This window comes from Myxocyprinus asiaticus, chromosome 47 (genome assembly GCF_019703515.2).
Source record: "Myxocyprinus asiaticus isolate MX2 ecotype Aquarium Trade chromosome 47, UBuf_Myxa_2, whole genome shotgun sequence".
Taxonomy (NCBI): Eukaryota; Metazoa; Chordata; class Actinopteri; order Cypriniformes; family Catostomidae; genus Myxocyprinus; species Myxocyprinus asiaticus.
The window spans coordinates 18,618,130-18,635,030 of NC_059390.1; the positions used below are offsets into that span (position 1 = coordinate 18,618,130).

Consider the following 16,901-nt stretch of genomic DNA (forward strand, 5'->3'; position numbering starts at 1 on the left):
CCAGGCATATGAAATTCACATTTATTATTAATCATCATAATATATACAGTATATATATATATATATATATATATATATATATATATATATATATATATATATATATATATATATATATATATGTATACACATCATATTTTATATAATATATTTATATTTTAAGTATTCACTGTATAGAATTGAAGGAAAAAACATATGCACTGATGATCTTGTACAGAACAATAACAGCAATACTCTTTAGTATTTAGTATACTCAATAGTCTCTTTACAACACCGATTCTTAGAAGCACAATAACTGTAATCCAACTCTATAATATCCATAATCCCCCGTGCTATTATGCAGTTTTATTATCAGTCAGCTTGAGCACATCTACATGTTTTGTGAATCACACTTGTAACAAAACTAAATTGGCAGAGTGTGCATTAGAGCTGAGAAAGGCATCCATTGAATTTGGCAACTGTTTATACACTTCCAACATTTGGCACATTTCCCACTTTTTATGAAGCCACAGGACTTTTTCTAAACTGCTTGTTCTGAGTTTAAAGGTACCTACAACATGGAGATAAGAAAATGCTTTAAAAATCTGATCTTTATTGGGCATTAAATTACGATAATGTGGCTGTTTCGTTTTTGTTTTTATCAGGCACATTCTCTTTACCAAGCAAGGTAGGCTTCAAACTACACAAAGTTTACACATATAGTTTTACAAGTGTTTTAAAGGGTTTTTCAGGGAAATTAGGAAATAAAAAATCTCACTTTAAGTGCACCTATAAGAGTAAACGGCTATGTTCGGAATAGCATACTAAGATACTACAAGTAAAATCCTTGCTAAATAGTACATGTCTGTATACTATTATGCACATTTTCTGTATGAAAATTATATTCCACATTGCAAACCAAACTTTCATTTTCAACTGGAATTAATATCAGATGTGATTTCTTTTTTGACTCATTATTTGATTAAACTGCATAAATTAGCACATTTACAAAAACTTGGATTAAAATTTGCTAAAGAACTGTTTTTATTTCCAAAATTTTGAATTCATGTGACAAAATATTTCCACTCCATATTGCATACTGTTTCACATACTCTTATTAAAAATAGTAGGCAGTATACAGTATGTACTATGCAGTATTTAGTTAGCAGTATGCTTGTGTTTCATTCAAAACATAGCCATTCAGCTCGTAAGTAGTCAGTTGAATGATCACAAATAAATGTGTCAACTTGCATACAATCCAAAAAGCTGCCTGTCCACTCTGCATATCTATTAAAAAACAAACAACACCTTTAAAAAAGATAAGTAATTCCATTTGGCCATTTAAAAAAATATAATAAAATTAACACTGACACCAATCACATATCAAACACAGATGACACTTCAATGTGGACGATTTCACATATTTTATGCCTCTGGGCTGAGAACTCAAAAGTATTCTGTTATCTAGTGTATTCAATCAACAATTTTACAAGAAAAAAATAAATAAAATTCAGTTAACTAAGGCATCAGAAGTATTTCTCTGTGGTACATTCTCCTGCACTGTCCATTTGGCCATTCAGAAGTCCAATTTTTATGTTTGCATCTCTTTTTCATTAAACCATTCCTTTACTTTGAGACCATTGTGTGCTGTAGATCATCCAGGTGTTTGTAGAAGTTTACCTTTGTATTGAACCATAATGTTTCAGTAAGTGGAACTGTGTTTTACTGTCATGAATGGTGAGAAGTTTAGCCCATTCCTACAAGTTATACCTCAGTCTCAGGTTCGACAAAAGAGCAGTTTGTGAAACACGTTCCTGAACTCCACGTTGAAGGCAGTGTAGATGATTGGGTTGACGGCACTGTTGACATAGCCAAGCCACGTGACCACGCTGATTAGCGTTGGCCCGATGTCACATGACTGGCACAGCGCTTTAGTCACATGGACCACAAAGAAAGGAGTCCAGCAAGCCAGAAAAACACCTGTAGATGAGAAGGTCATGTTAGGAGTTTATATATTCTTCTTCTTGATCTACATTGCTAATTCAGATATCTCCTGTGCATGGATTGTGGATTGAATAGAGTCCTGTAAGTAAAAGAGCAAACTGTTTCCGGCCCAATGTGTCTATTTTGTTCTCTCTGGGCACCTCAATCAAAGTGTCTGTTACCCTTTCATTCAGCTTTTGATTTTCTTTATTTAAGCTGTTATACTGGATCATGCTTATCTCTCAGCAAGATTTTGCTCTGTATAAGGTATGGAAAACAATGGTGACAATATGGTCACCATTACCATGCTTTCATTGCCCTGGAAACAGCCAGACACACTTTATACTTGAGAGGACGTCTCTTAAAAAAGCAATTCTCATGTTAATATTCAAAGAGCAGCAGGTGTCACACTGATGCATAGAGAGTATTGTATATTGTTGTGCATGACATTTTAGCTAAGTTTTTCATCATGGTTGAGCACCCAATGGCTGCCATTTTGTTTAGTTCATTTATTTACAGCATTATTGATTGTTTTCACATAACTGGACATGTGAATGGCTACAAACATTCATAGACATACACATACACAAGTATGTCCATTTATGTCTGAATGCACATTCCTAGTTTCACATGTAAAAGATCGGCTTAAGCAAGGGACATTAAACAATGTGTGTGTCCCCTGTTAAAAAGACTAGCATGGGTGTGTCACCAGCATATACTGTATTGTGTTTTGGATGCTGGGGTGCTGGCATCTCAACTAGTTTAATCAGCAAGACTCCCTTGGTCAACCAGCACCACTAAACAACATAAACCAGCCTGGTCTAGTATGGAAATTCATACTAATTCATGCTAGTCTAAGCTGTTCTTTTCAGCAGGGTTCACCAGTGCAGAAACATGAACACAAACTTTGTTGAAAGGAACCAGTCTGAGGAGGTGAGCCTTGGTTCATCTTAAGGAATTTTTTCCATCCTATTTAAAGATCTGAGAAGCCATTCAGACCTAACGCGTTGCTCCAAAAAAAAAAAAAAAAAAAAAAAAGCTAGATACAGTGCAACTATAACTTGAATTGCTATACGTACCCACGACTACAGGCAGCACCTTCATTGCCTTCCGCTCCCGTCCGCTCACCCTGTTGCTCCTGCTGTGGCGTCGTCCTGTATGAGAATGATGGTTCTTCCCCACCCCATTCTCTCGGCCACTATCATCCTCCGTAGGCCTGTCAGGATTCTCTGCATCTGATACACTGTCCATCTGGTTGGTCATGGGGTCGCTCTCTGCAGCTGGCGTCTGACCTTCTATCTCAACTGTGGTAATGGTAACCGGGCTGGTTGAGGTGACTGGAGTAGTCGGGGTGGCGGAAAGTGATGTAGGACTGAGACCTCCAGGCATGAGGTACACCACCTTCTCCCTCTCCCTTCCATTCTCCTTCTGTAGTGCTGCTCCCAGGTGCAAAGATAGACTTCTATGCCCCCTGGGTGCTCGACGGAGGTGCGACCGGCTACGACCAGAGCTCCATCGCTTGAGTCCCCTGAACATCCAGTAGTATAGGAGAAGCATGACAGGGCAGGGTACGAAGAAAGAGCAGATGGAAGAGTAGACCACAAACTGGTTGTCCTCCAGCTTGCAAACATGAGGGTTCCTGTTGGGCACCTGGTTCAAGCCAAATATAACAGGACTTGCCACACCCAGGGAAAGCACCCACGTGGCTGTAATTAAGGCTAACTGACGGACACTAAACTGGTTCCGGTTGTACTTCAAAGGGACCACCACCGCTATGTACCTGCAACAGAGAAGTAGAGAAGGTTTCCTAGTTGGTGAGTCAAACCTGCTTAAGAACAATTTGCTGGTAATGAGTGTTGCTTGATGCACCCGGCTGAAAAGACCAGCATATCTGGTCACCAACTGGTCAGCAACATAGGATGCTGGTGTGCTTGTGTCCCCAAAAAGTTTCTATACTAGCTAAACCAGCAAGACTTCCTTGGTCAAGCAGCTTCACCAGAAAGACCATGCTGGTCAACCAGCTTCACCAGTTAAGGTTTGCTAGTAAACAACATACTGTAGCTTTGTTGGTCTGCAAGCAAGACCAGCATCAGACCAGCAATTACTAACAAAAACCAGCCAAGACCAGTATGGAAATTCAAAAGCTGGTCATTTCAGCAAGGAAACGTTCAATCATACTTTAGATTTGTACTTTTATTTGTTTGCTTTTGCTGCAGTTTTATTGCAGTTTGTTCCTAAAAGCTTATATTCATGAATAAAATCATGAATGACAACTAATTCAAATTTGTTTTGTATGCGTATTTAATATTTAATCACAGTGACATGATGAGATAACAGAAGGTTCCAGAGCATTCATATCAAGTTGCATGAGACTGCATTCAGTCTGATTCATCCTTTCAATCAGCTACATCTTTTGAAACACAAATCTTTGTTTTCATCTTCAGAGATGAGCTCTCTTTGTTTTAGTATGCGTAAAAGATGGAGTGACCCTGCTTTCCCTCTGTCTGGGACCTCTTGAAGTTGTTTTGTATTGTTTACTTGATGTGGTGCTGCATGCTGCACCATGCAATTAATGAAATTCAGCTCCACGTTGTGCTGAAGCGTAAACAGGAGCTACGTTTCATTAGCATCCCACAGGACAACCAATCAACCATAATCACCGAGTTAAGATTCACTGTATGAGCACTCCATGGGGTGCAGAACAGACCTAGTGAGTGTTAAAAATTCACCTGAATGTTCAGGGATCACTGTTCGAAACCTTTTTGGGGATCATATGCTTGATTTATCGACAAAAAAAACAACTGAATATTATCAGGATGCACATATTTTTATGCTAAAAATTTGTTTATTCCTGCTTAAAAAAGCTTAAACCAGCCTAAGATGGTTTGCTGGTCTAAGATGGTCTTAGCTGTTCTCTCAGCCTGGTCAAGATGGGGCTTATCTGGTGCACAAACCACAAAACCAAACCAACAGGCCAGACTGGGAGACCATCTAAGACCAGAAAACCTGCTTGTGTTTTTTTTTTTTTTTTTACAAAATGGTGTTATTTGACTAAATACAGTTAATACTTCCAAGTTAGGGCCTTAAACATGATCCTCATGCACTTTCAAAAGCTCTCAAACTTCCATGTTTACTTGATTGTGTTTGAACTGAGACAGCACTGCAAGAGATTTCTGACCCTGTTTTATTCTGTTGATGAAATCTTGGGAATTTGATAAATTTGTGGTGTAGGCAGGGTCGTATTTTCAACTCAAAACTTTGAATGAAAGTTTGAGCTAGTTTTAATAGATGGAAGTTGAAGTGGGTGCGCAGGTGTGACTGTGGGTGCATGCGTCTCACCTGTCCACACTAATTGCACATAGATTCAAGATGGAGGCAGTGCAGAGCATCACATCCATAGTCATAAGGGCATCACAGATGTACATACTCAGTGTCCATATGCCTCCCAGGAACTAACACACATAGAAAGAGAGAGAGATTGCATTAGAGAACAGAATACACAGCAAGGGTTCATGGTTGGCTTGTTAGCATGGCCAAATGAGCCCCTGCAGCTAGTTACTGTAACTACACTATTTGGTGGCAAAAGGGAGATGTATACAGTTGCAGGCTGGGCTCCAAAAAGGGCTGGGAGCTCCAAACTGGCAGCAAAGATATACAGAGCCCCTAACCTAACCCTTTCCCCAAACCTAACCATGTGTGGAAGTGTCGCCCCCTTTTGGAGTTGGCCCAACCCCCTTATGGAGTAACCACACCCACTTCTGGAGTTACCCTACTCTCTTTTGGAGATTTCGCCTCCATTTGGAATTTTCCGGGCTGCAGCTATTCCAACTTGGCAAAAGCGTCTAAAAGAACTTGTCACATGGCATTTACAGCTCAGGTGACTGACTCAAAAAAACCAAAACCAAAAAACCAAAAAAAAAACCTGTATGAAGAACTGAGTGCCCCTGAGCAAAAATGACAGAATTTAAATGACATACTCATTATGTGCCAGCCGAGAAATTGCCATTGAGATGAATGGAACTCTTCAGATATTATTGACCTCTTTGATACACACTCATCCACACCTCCCCAGTAAAATCATACGTTAAGTAACATCCAAGGTCAGAGTTGTTATCTTAAGTTATTATCTCATTTGTTTATGGGAGCAGATGGGTTTTGTTCTTGATTGATTGAAATTAAATGTTGAATTTTTCAAAAAAAAAAAAAAAAATAAAATAAAATCCTCTGTTGATGCACACTAACCATTCAATAGAGGGAGTCTCTTGGGGAAACTCCACCGGCTGCCCTTCCTCGCACGTTATATGTTATTCAATGACCTGATGATCACCACACTGCTTTTACCACACAGGGCTGCGTAGTTTATCAATTATTTTATTTTATTTGAAAGTGAAAACAACTTAAATTATGGTCTGTTTATAATACTACGTAATCATATGCCTTCAGAAGACATGGAAAATGAGGCGTGGACTACATTTATGACTTTTTTCAGTGCTTAATTAAGCATTAAAGTGAGACACTGTCTACTGCCTTTGTATTAACTTTGGCCAACAGGACTGGATTATAAATAAAAATTAAATTATATCCTTTGTGTCCCACAGAAGAAAGAAAGTCTTGATGACAGAAATAAAGAAGAATATATTGGAAGAATATATCAGCTCTGTAGGTCCATAAAAAGGGAGAGTAGTGAATGGTGGCCAGAACTCTTAAGCTCCAAAAAGCACATAAAGGCAGCATGAAAGTAATTCAAACAACTCCAGTGGTTTAATCCATGACTTCTGAAGTGATCCAGTCTGTTTTAAATGAGAACAAACCAAAATATAACTTCTCTCTTTTTTTTTTCTCCCAATTTGGAATGCCCAATTCCCAATGTGCTTTTAAGTCCTCGTGGTTGCGTAGTGATTCACCTCAGTCCGGGTGGTGGAGGACGAATCCCAGTTGCCTCCGCATCTGAGACTGTCAACCTGCGCATCTCATCACGTGGCTTGTTGAGCGCGTTGCCTCGGAGACATATGTGGAGGCTTCACGCCATCCACTGCAGCAACCATGCTCAACTCACCACGTGCCCCACCAAGAATGAACCACATTATAGCGACCACGAGGAGGTTACCCCATGTGACTCTACCCTCCCTAGCAACTGGGCCAATTTGGTTGCTTAGGAGACCTGGCTGGAGTCACTCAACATACCCTGGGATTCAAACTAGCAAACTAGCGAACTCCAGGGGTGATAGCCAGCGTCTTTACCACTGAGCTACCCAGACCCCCCAAAAATATAACTTCTATAAAAAAATATAAATGCAAAAGAAAGAAACACACACATATGGGATGGCATGAGTAACTGATGAGAGAATTTTCATTTTTGGGTGAAATATTCTTTAAGTAGGAACCAAGACTCAGCAGGGAAGCCCTCCTTCTCAGGTTGACACCAGAGGTTGCATCAAGCGGAAGTTTTTCTTCAGATCTACCAAATCATAAGAACCAGTAGCAGCTTGTTACCACAGATATAGGCGGGGCAGATCTTGCTCTGAGTGTTTTTTTTTTTTTTGTTTTTGTTTTTTTTTGTGTTTTTTTTACATTATTCAACTCTTTTAACTCATTCTTTAAACAACAAACCCAATGACACATGTCCTTGCATTATTCCACCTCAAGGTGGCACTCTTAGAACATAATGTTGATTCTAATAGTTTAAAGGGGTCATGACATACCATACTCTTTTAAAAAAAATAATTTTCTTATCTTCCCTGAGGTCCACTTAAAATGTCAGTAAAGTTTTTTTGCCCAAACAGTCATAATATAATAATATATGATAAGATTCCACTCTGTCTCTGGCCCTCTGTCTGAAATGCTCAGTTTTCAGCTATCTGGCCCTTTCAGATTTCAAAGTAAATGCCCACTGTTCTGATTGGCTAACTTCGTGCAGCCCCTCAAATTCAGCTATATTTGAAACTCAGTCAGAAGAAAATGAACAAGTTTCACATTATAATTTATAAAACTACATTTCAGGGTTAACACATAATGTACACCCAACACATTTCTGCTGAATGTATCAAAATGTTTACTCAAGCACAGCGACTATCAAACAGTCATGACATTTGAAACATTTGTGAATAAAACTGTTTACTTGTAGTGTTTAACTGCAGCATCTTTCAATAACAGTTCCTTTGCAAAGCTTGAATCATACTGTGACTGGTTCACAAGCTATCGTCACTGGTATGAGCTGAAAACATCCAAACCACAATTCAATGTTCTGAATACACAAACATAATAAATCCATGGTGACGTTGTGTGCTTCAACGGGCCAAAGCAGAGACACTGGTCTTCACAGGAGCAACATCTCACACATTTTTTGTGTTTGTTTACACACAGTGTCACGGTCCTGTCACTTTGTCAGGTTGGGTTTTTGTCTGATGGGACCTGTCATGGTCATTGCCTAATGTTCTGTCATGTGTTTCGTGTCCTGTCTTTGTGTTGAGCGCATGGGTCCAGTTGTGAGTTACCGCCGTGCACTCTTCGGTCGGTCTTGTTTCATGTTCAGAGCATGGTGTCTGGATCCTGACTTCCTGTATGGTTCGGTTTCGGTCTGTGTCGGGATCCGGACATTCTTGCTCCATGTTCTGTTTGTTTTGGTCTAATTGTGTCTACATTTCTCTCTCGTGTGTTTCAGGTGCTGCTGGCACTCAGCATCAGCATTTCCATGGGATCCCTGATTGTTTCCGATTCCGAAGGGAATGTTATGGATGTCAACGTGGTCTCCAAATGGCAAATTCCGATGGTCCAGTTTGCAAACCTGTCAACGCCCAGAGGGGGAGAAGGAGGAGCCGGGCGCCTGTTCCACTGATGCTGCCAGCATCCACGGCCACAGAGGCAATTCCCCTGCCACTGCCAGCGTCCACAACCACGAAGGTCGTTCCCCTGCCATTGACAACGGCCATGGTAGCCGTCTCCTTGCCACGAGCATCCACGGCCACAGAGGTCATTCCCCCTTCCCTGCTAGTGCTAACGGCCATGGAGGCTGTTCCCCTGCCGCTACCAGCATCCACAGTCACTGAGGCTGTTCCCCTGCCACTGCCAGCGTCCACAGCCACAAAGGCCATTCCCCTGCCATTGACAATGGCCACAGAAGCCTTCTCCTTGCCACTGCCAGTATCCACGGTCATGGAAGTCATTTCCCTGCTGCTGCCAGTGTCCAGGGCCACAGAGGCCATTCCCCTACAGGTACCATGGCCACGGAGGCCGTTCCCCTTTCCCTAACAGCGTCCACACCAATGAAGGCCATTCCCCTGCCGCTGCCAGCGTCCACGGTCACGGAGGCCGTTCTCTTGCCGCTGTCAGTGCTCATGACCAAGGAGTCATTCCCCTGCCAATGCCCAGGACCACAGAGGTCGTTTCCCTGTTCCTGTCGGTGCCCATGACCACGGAGGTCTTTTCCCTGTCACTGCCTGTGCTCACGACAAAGGAGGTCATTCCCCTGCCAGTGCCCATGACCATGGAGATTGTTCCCCTGTCACTGCCTGTGCTCACACCACAGAGGCTGTTCCACAGTCCATGTCAGTCCTTACAGCCACAGAGGCTGTTTCCCAGTCCATGTTGGTCTTCACAGCCATGGAGGCCATTCCCCAGTTTCAGCTGCCAGTGCTCATGGCCACAGATGCCGTTCCCCAGTCTCTGTCGGTGCCCATGGCCACAAAGGCCGCTCCCCAGTTGCAGCTGCTAGTGCTCACGGCTGTGGAGGCTGTTCCCCTGTCATGGCCAGCCCCATTGGGGGGGGGGGGTAATGTCACAGCCCTTTTACTTTTTCAGGTCATGTTTCTGTCTGATGGGACTGTGACATCATCACCCCATGTTCTGTATTGTGTTTCATGTCCTGTCTTTGTGTGAGCGCACGGGTCCGGTTGTGAGTTACCTCTTCGGACGGTCTTGTTTCATGTCCGGAGCATGGAATCTAGATCCTGACTTCCAGTATGGTTCGTGTCGGGATCCGGACACTCATTCTCCATGTTTGTTTTGGTCTAACTGTGTCTATGTTCCTCCCTCATGTGTTTCAGGTGCTACTGGCATGCGGTATCAGCGTTTCCATGGGAACCCTGATTGTTTCCATGGGAACGCTGATCATGCCAACTTTCAGCTGGCAAGCGGTACCTGTCCCTTGCTTATTTTAATCCCCTCATATGTCATGTTCTGGGCTGGATTGTTGAATGTGTTTAGTGTTGAAGTGTGTTTGGTGTGAAGTAACTTACTCTCTCTGCCTAGTTGGTCCTGTCTCATGTATCTGTTTGGCTACCCATCTCTGCCCGCGTGTCGGGAGTGTGGTTGCCTTCCAGTTTGCTGTACACTTGTTCTCTGTGCTCATGAATCTTCAATGGAGGATTCCTCGTCTCTGCTCGCGTGTCGAGAGAGTGGTTGCCTTCCAGTTTGCCTAATGTAAGACGCTTCTACGGAGGTTTCCTCGTGGCTCTGCTCCTCGCCATCACGGCGTGTGCGAATGCCTGCGGGAGCACTCTTCATGGAGGATTCCTCATAACTCTGTTGAAATTATTATTTGAACAATAAATAAATCCTTTGAGCTGTTCCTCTGCTCTTGGGTCTCTGTCTCGCTCTTCTGACACACAGAACGGCATGTGTTTCTCCCAGTTATGGCAGCAGCAGAATGAGAAGCATTTTTAAAAGTTAAGGTTGTACCACTCCTAAATCATGCAAAACGTATCAAAGAGGTTCATATAGTGCATGCTAACAAAAGACCAACAATTAAAATTAGCACAGATGTGTGCAACAACAGTCCAGGATGCATTCAAAACAACACAACAACAAACAGCAAGATGAAACAGGATGAGGGTATCTTTTTTTAGAGTTATAACTTGACATTGCATCTTTTAAGAGAGGTGCGAAATGAATGATAATGTCAAAGCCGTTCATCTAGTGTAGAAAAATATTTAAATCCAGATAAGCACACAAATGTGATCTGTGTAAGTCTCCTTTGGTGTAGATGAATCTCCCATAACAGGCTCATGTCTCTCCATTTCACCTGTGTGACAGACTGAGCACCAATGGACAAAGGCCAGTAGTGCAATGAAAAACAATAGGCGCTGATGTCTTGCTGAAGACGCAGTCATATGCAGATGTATTTGGTCCTTGTGACGTCACAAGTTCCACAAATTCCAAATGTCCTGTTTCTAGAGCCTGGTTTAAATAAATGCAATTTTTCTATTAAGGAGGACATTTTCAGTTGTGAAACTTACAGTATGTTTTTATAGTACAATGACCTCTTATATGTCAAAAGATCAAGGAAAGTTTGATTCCTTATGTCATGACCCCTTTAAATAAGAACGCTTTACCTTGGAATATTGACTTGTTGAAGATCAAAATATAAATTAAATGTTGTTTAATAATGGTAAGTGTTGTTGAAGAACCCCAGGGAGGAGAGGAACAGAAAGCTATGGTGAATTACTATCTACATATATAATCAGAACTATATGCCATGTACACATTTTCACAGAACAAAAAAATAAATAAAATACATGCTTAATAATAATAACAATAATAATAATAATAATGCTTTAAATCACAGTAAGTTTCAAGCTGTAAATAGGTATAAATGTTTCAAAACATATAGACCTACACTACTGTATGGTACCCCCCCCCCCCCCCAGTGCCAAGGCTTTCTGACATACAATTTTTTGTCATACAATACATACAATGTCTTATCACCACCCATGTCTTTTGATTACCAACCTATTTGTACAGTATGTCTGGCTTGTTTCATGGCCAATTTGTCTTGAATTTGCAGTTGAAATGACACGCTGTTACACAAACATTCATCGATAGTGCTCACCATGTTCGCAATCTGTCACACTGATATCGCACTAATAAGTAATAAGTTACCTTTGCTTTGGCTCTCCGTTTATGGGCAGCTTAAATAATTTCTGCCCCAATGCGTCTCAATGAGGGCTCTTTGCAGTACCATATTTGACCACAGATTTCCATTGGGAAAAATGAGGGGCGCTGTGGAGTTCGAGAGCGCAGCAGATTCTTTGCCCCATATGCCTCTGATCTATATCAAATAAAGTGTTAAGTAGCTTTCAGCTAATTTAGGACTTAAAAAAAGAATAAAAATTTATTCTAGGCCTGCTAGAATATTTCAGCATTTTGAATGCATTATGGGTTAACAAATTACATATTGGCAATTTATATGGATCTTTGTTTTCAAATGGATAAATATTTAGGTTTGGCTCTGCCCTACCTGCCCATATAGAGGGGCCGCACCTGATAAGAACATTGATGGATAATTCAAAATGCCTTCTCCTAATTTGGACAACAAAAAAATGTTGTCTGTTAATGTAATATTTATTAAAGTAGGTTCCAACCTTACAACATATGATTCATGAACTATTGCCATTGTGCTCTTAAGGAAGGCACTTAACGTCAGGTTGCTCGTAGGGGAATGTCCATGCACTAAGTGTAAGTACTGTCTGTAAGACACTTTACATAAAACCATAAGCTTAATAATAAATTTGTAGTCTGAGAGAACAAGATTGTCTTTATATCATTGAGAGCTTTCCACTTGAAATACCACTAAAATGTAAGCATCATACAAGTGGATCTAATCAATTTGTACATGTAGCTGATGAAAACCTCACTTTTGTGTATGTAGTTTTCAGAATCCAGTGCTCACCTCAGAGTAGACATAGAGTGGGAGAACCAGCACAGCCAGCAGAAGGTCGGCCACAGCCAGACTGACGATGAAGTAGTTGGTTGCAGTTTTGAGGGAGCGTTCTGTCAGCACGCTGAGGCACACCAGCACATTGCCCAGGATGATGATGAGGATGAGAGGCACACCACATATTAAGGCAAAGTAGTTGTACCCCTCTTGGGCCTTCGCTGGGTCTATACTGGGTGTCACATTGACCATTGTGCCCCAAAGTTCTGCTGCCAACACGGGTTCAACATCTGTGGAGGACATAGAGACAAAGATTGACAAAATGTGTGTTGTTTGTAGAGATCAATGGGTCTTTGTATGTGTTATGTATGCTAATATATGGATTTGTGTTCCTGCCCAAATGTTTCTAGAAAATTATGACAAGATGAGACAGTAAATATAAGCAAGTGACCTCATTTGAAAGTCATTCGTATGCATAGTATTTGTAAATGCTGTCATATTTCTTCCCATTTGTTTGACAGTAACAGACAGTCTCTCCATTTGTTCTCTCTCTCTCTCTCTCTCTGAGTGCATGCTGGGAGCGAGTGGGCGGAGCTGAACATGTGTGGAGTGAGAGCATTTGCCTGCAGGCTGAGTGAGTTTTGCTATCTTTTCTTTATAATTTGGTGAGGCAGTTGGTGGATATTTTGGGGTTTGCTGGAGTTAGGAAAAGTAAAACGCTGTCGATCAGCATGTGCTGATCGAAATGGCAGCGTATAAAAACGTAACGCTTGATAAGCTAACGCTGCAGCATGGCATCAAAGTCATCCCCATGGAAAGCTGCTCAACAGAGGAATGTAGCATAGCAGTAGCGCAAGTTGTTGGTTACAAAAGCATCTTGTCAGCGTCAAGAATAAACAGTGCATTTGTTTTGTTTCTAGATGAAGTGAACAAATTTTATGAGATTGTCACGAATGGAATTGTGATAAATGATTCTTAAATGGCGGTAATGCCTTTGAGGCAAATGGTGAAAAAGATCATGTTGAGAAATGTTCCACCTTTCATAACAAGATGAAGTGACTGAGAAAGAATTGGCAAGACATGGGAAAATTGTTTCACAGATTAAAAAGATTGCATTAAGATGTAAATCGGAGCAGCTAAAACATGTCGTTACTTTCTGAAGAAAAGTGTACATGATTCTAAACATTGAGAGCGAAGAGTTCAATCTCGCATTGAAGTTTAGGATTGACAATTTTGATTATGTTATTTTCGCCACATCAGAAACAATGAAATGTTTCAAATGTGGACAAGGAGGACATCTTGTCCGTGCATGTCCAGAGAATGTAGAACATGAAGAAAATCGAAGTGATTTTGAAAGAGAGGGACGAAAAGATAAAGATGCAAGTGAAAATCAACAGGAAAAGGACAGGGAATCGTTTGAGAATGAAGAAAGTGGGGATGGTAAACAAAGTGAACAAAGAGCTAATCAGAAAGAAACTGTGAATGAGAGTAATGAGGAAAGAATAGGAAAAGAGAAAACTGAGACAGCAAATGATGCTACGGGTCCTGTTGTGGAAGTAGAAATCCCAAGAGACATTGATATAACAGAAGATTTAAAACACCGATATTAAAGAGAAAAACTAATGGAAAGAGAAGGGGGAAAAAGCAAAGAAAGAACAGTTTTCAAGAAAAACAGACAAAAGAAGGGATAGTTCAAAGAACTATATCTGTCCATAGTAATTCTTACGATTCAATAACAGAAAGTGAGAGTGAATCAGTGAGCTCAGTTGATTCGGTCTCTCAAAGAAGATCTGGGAGGAGTGCTTATACCCTTGAAAAGATTAAGACTTTTCTGCAGAATTCAAAAGGAATGAAGGGAGTTCGAGTAGAAGATTTTTTTCCTGACTGTGATTTGTTTACAGAGACAGCAAGAATGTCAGTGAAAGAAATAGGGCTGGAGGTCTCACAGAACAGGAAATATACAGGTTGAAGGAAATTGTTCAAAAATTGAGATCAAGTATGCTGAATGATGAAAAAGAAATGTTTTAATTTTTATTTTTTCTTTGTTAGTTTTTTAATTTATTCATTTATGAGTAATTTGAAACTGGGCAGTCTGAATATAAATGGTGCAAGGAGTTTTAGAAAAAGAGCAATGCTTTTTGAATTAATAAGGCAAAAGAATATTGATGTTATGTTTATTCAGGAAACACATAGTGACATGCAAAATGAAAGTGAATGGATGATGGAATGGGAGGGAGAATTGATTATGAGTCATAAGACTAATAATAGTGGAGGTGTAGCTATTTTACTAAGGAAAAATATTAATCCTGTTTCATGTGAAGTGGAACATGTAGTTGGGGGACAGTGTTTGAAACTATGGGTCAAGTTTGAAAATGTTACTGTTGTATTTATAAATCTGTGTGCCCTAGTACTGGGAGGTGAAAGAGTCTTGTTTTTAGATAAAGTTAGAGATATAGTAAAAAATTGTAAACCTGAAGAGTATTTATTTATAGGGGGTGATTTTAATTGTACAGAGAATGATAGCATTGATAGGAACCAAAAAGAACCACACATGGCATCACAACAAATTTTAAATTTTTGAGACAAATTATGAAAGAATATGATTTATATGATATTTGGAAGGGTGTTGAATAAAACACAGTATACATGGACACAAATGAGAGAACATTCTGTGACAATGGCTAGACTAGACAGGTGGTATTGTTTTAAACATCATTTTAATATTATTAAGCATTGTGCAATTTCACCTGTAAGCTTTTCAGATCATGGATTAGTCAGTTGTAATGTTTTTATTAATAATGTAAAGCCAAGAAGTGCTTATTGGCACTTTAATACTGTTTTATTGCAAGATAATTTTTTTCGTGAAGTGTTTGGTTATTTTTGGAAAAGTTTTAAGAATAGGAAATCATCGTTTGTTTCTATACAGCAATGGTGGGATAATGGAAAAATAGAGATACAGCAACTGTGCCATATGTATTCCCTCAATGCTTCTAGAGACATCTCCCGATCACTAGAAGATCTAGAGAGAGAAATAGTAGAAATACAAAATTTTATGGAATCCGCAAGAGACCGAGAATGTATTAAAGTTCTCAAAGATAAAAAAAGTTTTGGATGATTTATTGGGTGTTAAGGCACAGGGTGCACTGGTACGGACATGTTTTCAAAGTGCAGCACAGATGGATGACCCAACCATGAACGGCCAAAATAGAAATATGTATTCTTTGATATCTGAATCAGGCATGGAAATTATAGAGCCTAAGGAAATAAGGAAAAGAGCGGTGGCGTTTTATTCAGAGCTGTATAAGGTGAACACGTAGAGGTGAAAGATATAGCCAGTCATTTTTATGAGGGTCTACCTAAAGTTCTGGATGGAGCTAATGCTGAACTGGAAAAACCTTTTACGAAAGGTGAATTATATGATGCCCTAAAGAATATGGAGTGTGGGAAAGCTCAGAGGATTGTTGGTATTCCTGTAGAGTTTTATAAATCACTCTGGGCAGTTTTAGGGGATGATCTGCTAGCTGTGTTTGATGACAGTTTGACCAGAGGGTCGCTGCCTACGAGCTGCAGGAGAGCAGTGATTACCCTTCTACCAAAGAAAGGTGACCTCAGAAACAAAAACCTGGTGACCTGTGTCACTCCTATGCTCTGATTTGAAGATTCTATCCAAAGCTTAAGCAATTAGATTAAGAGAAGTGATTGCTTGGGTCATCCATATAGACCAGACATACTGTGTACCTAATAGGTCTATTTTTGATAATATTCATTTAATTAGAAACATTTTGGACATCTCTGGATCATTGGGTTTAAATTTTGGTCTTAGCTTCTGACCGGGTTGAGCATAACTACCTCTGGCAGATGATAAGAGAGTTTGGTTTCAGCCCAGTTTTTATTAAAATGATCAGGGTGTTGTATGGAAACATTGAGAGTGTACTTAAATTAATGGAGGGTTGAGTGCTCCTTTTAAGATCACAAGAGGTATAAGACAAGGGTGTGCTTTGACAGGTATGATGTATGCTTAAGCTATTGAACCACTGTTATTAAGAATTAGAGCAAACATTGATGGTTGGAGTATACCACAGTCTGAGTTTAAAATTAAGTTATCAGCTTATGATTATGATATTATTGTCATGATAAAAAATCAAGAAGAATTAGACACTCTACAAGTAATAATTAACGATTTTGGAAAAATGTCTTCAGCTAAGGTAAACTGGATAAAGAGTAAAGCTATAGTATGTGAAAAATGGGAAAGTAGATGCCTTCCTAAACTACCTGATGGACTTGAATG

At 40.1% G+C, this 16,901-nt stretch overlaps 1 protein-coding gene across 1 annotated transcript; it reads right to left on the minus strand.

Annotated features, from left to right (window-relative positions):
- Window positions 1–959: 959 nt before the first annotated feature.
- LOC127436768 (D(4) dopamine receptor-like) lies at window positions 960–12,865 on the minus strand. Its single transcript, XM_051691132.1, has 4 exons — window positions 12,629–12,865; window positions 5,302–5,414; window positions 3,042–3,742; window positions 960–1,959 (listed from the first exon to the last, which is right to left on the minus strand). Exons 1-4 carry the CDS (start codon window positions 12,863–12,865, stop codon window positions 1,757–1,759), a joined length of 1,254 nt encoding a protein of 417 aa, XP_051547092.1. The 3' UTR covers window positions 960–1,756.
- Between the last annotated feature and the right edge of the window lie 4,036 nt (window positions 12,866–16,901).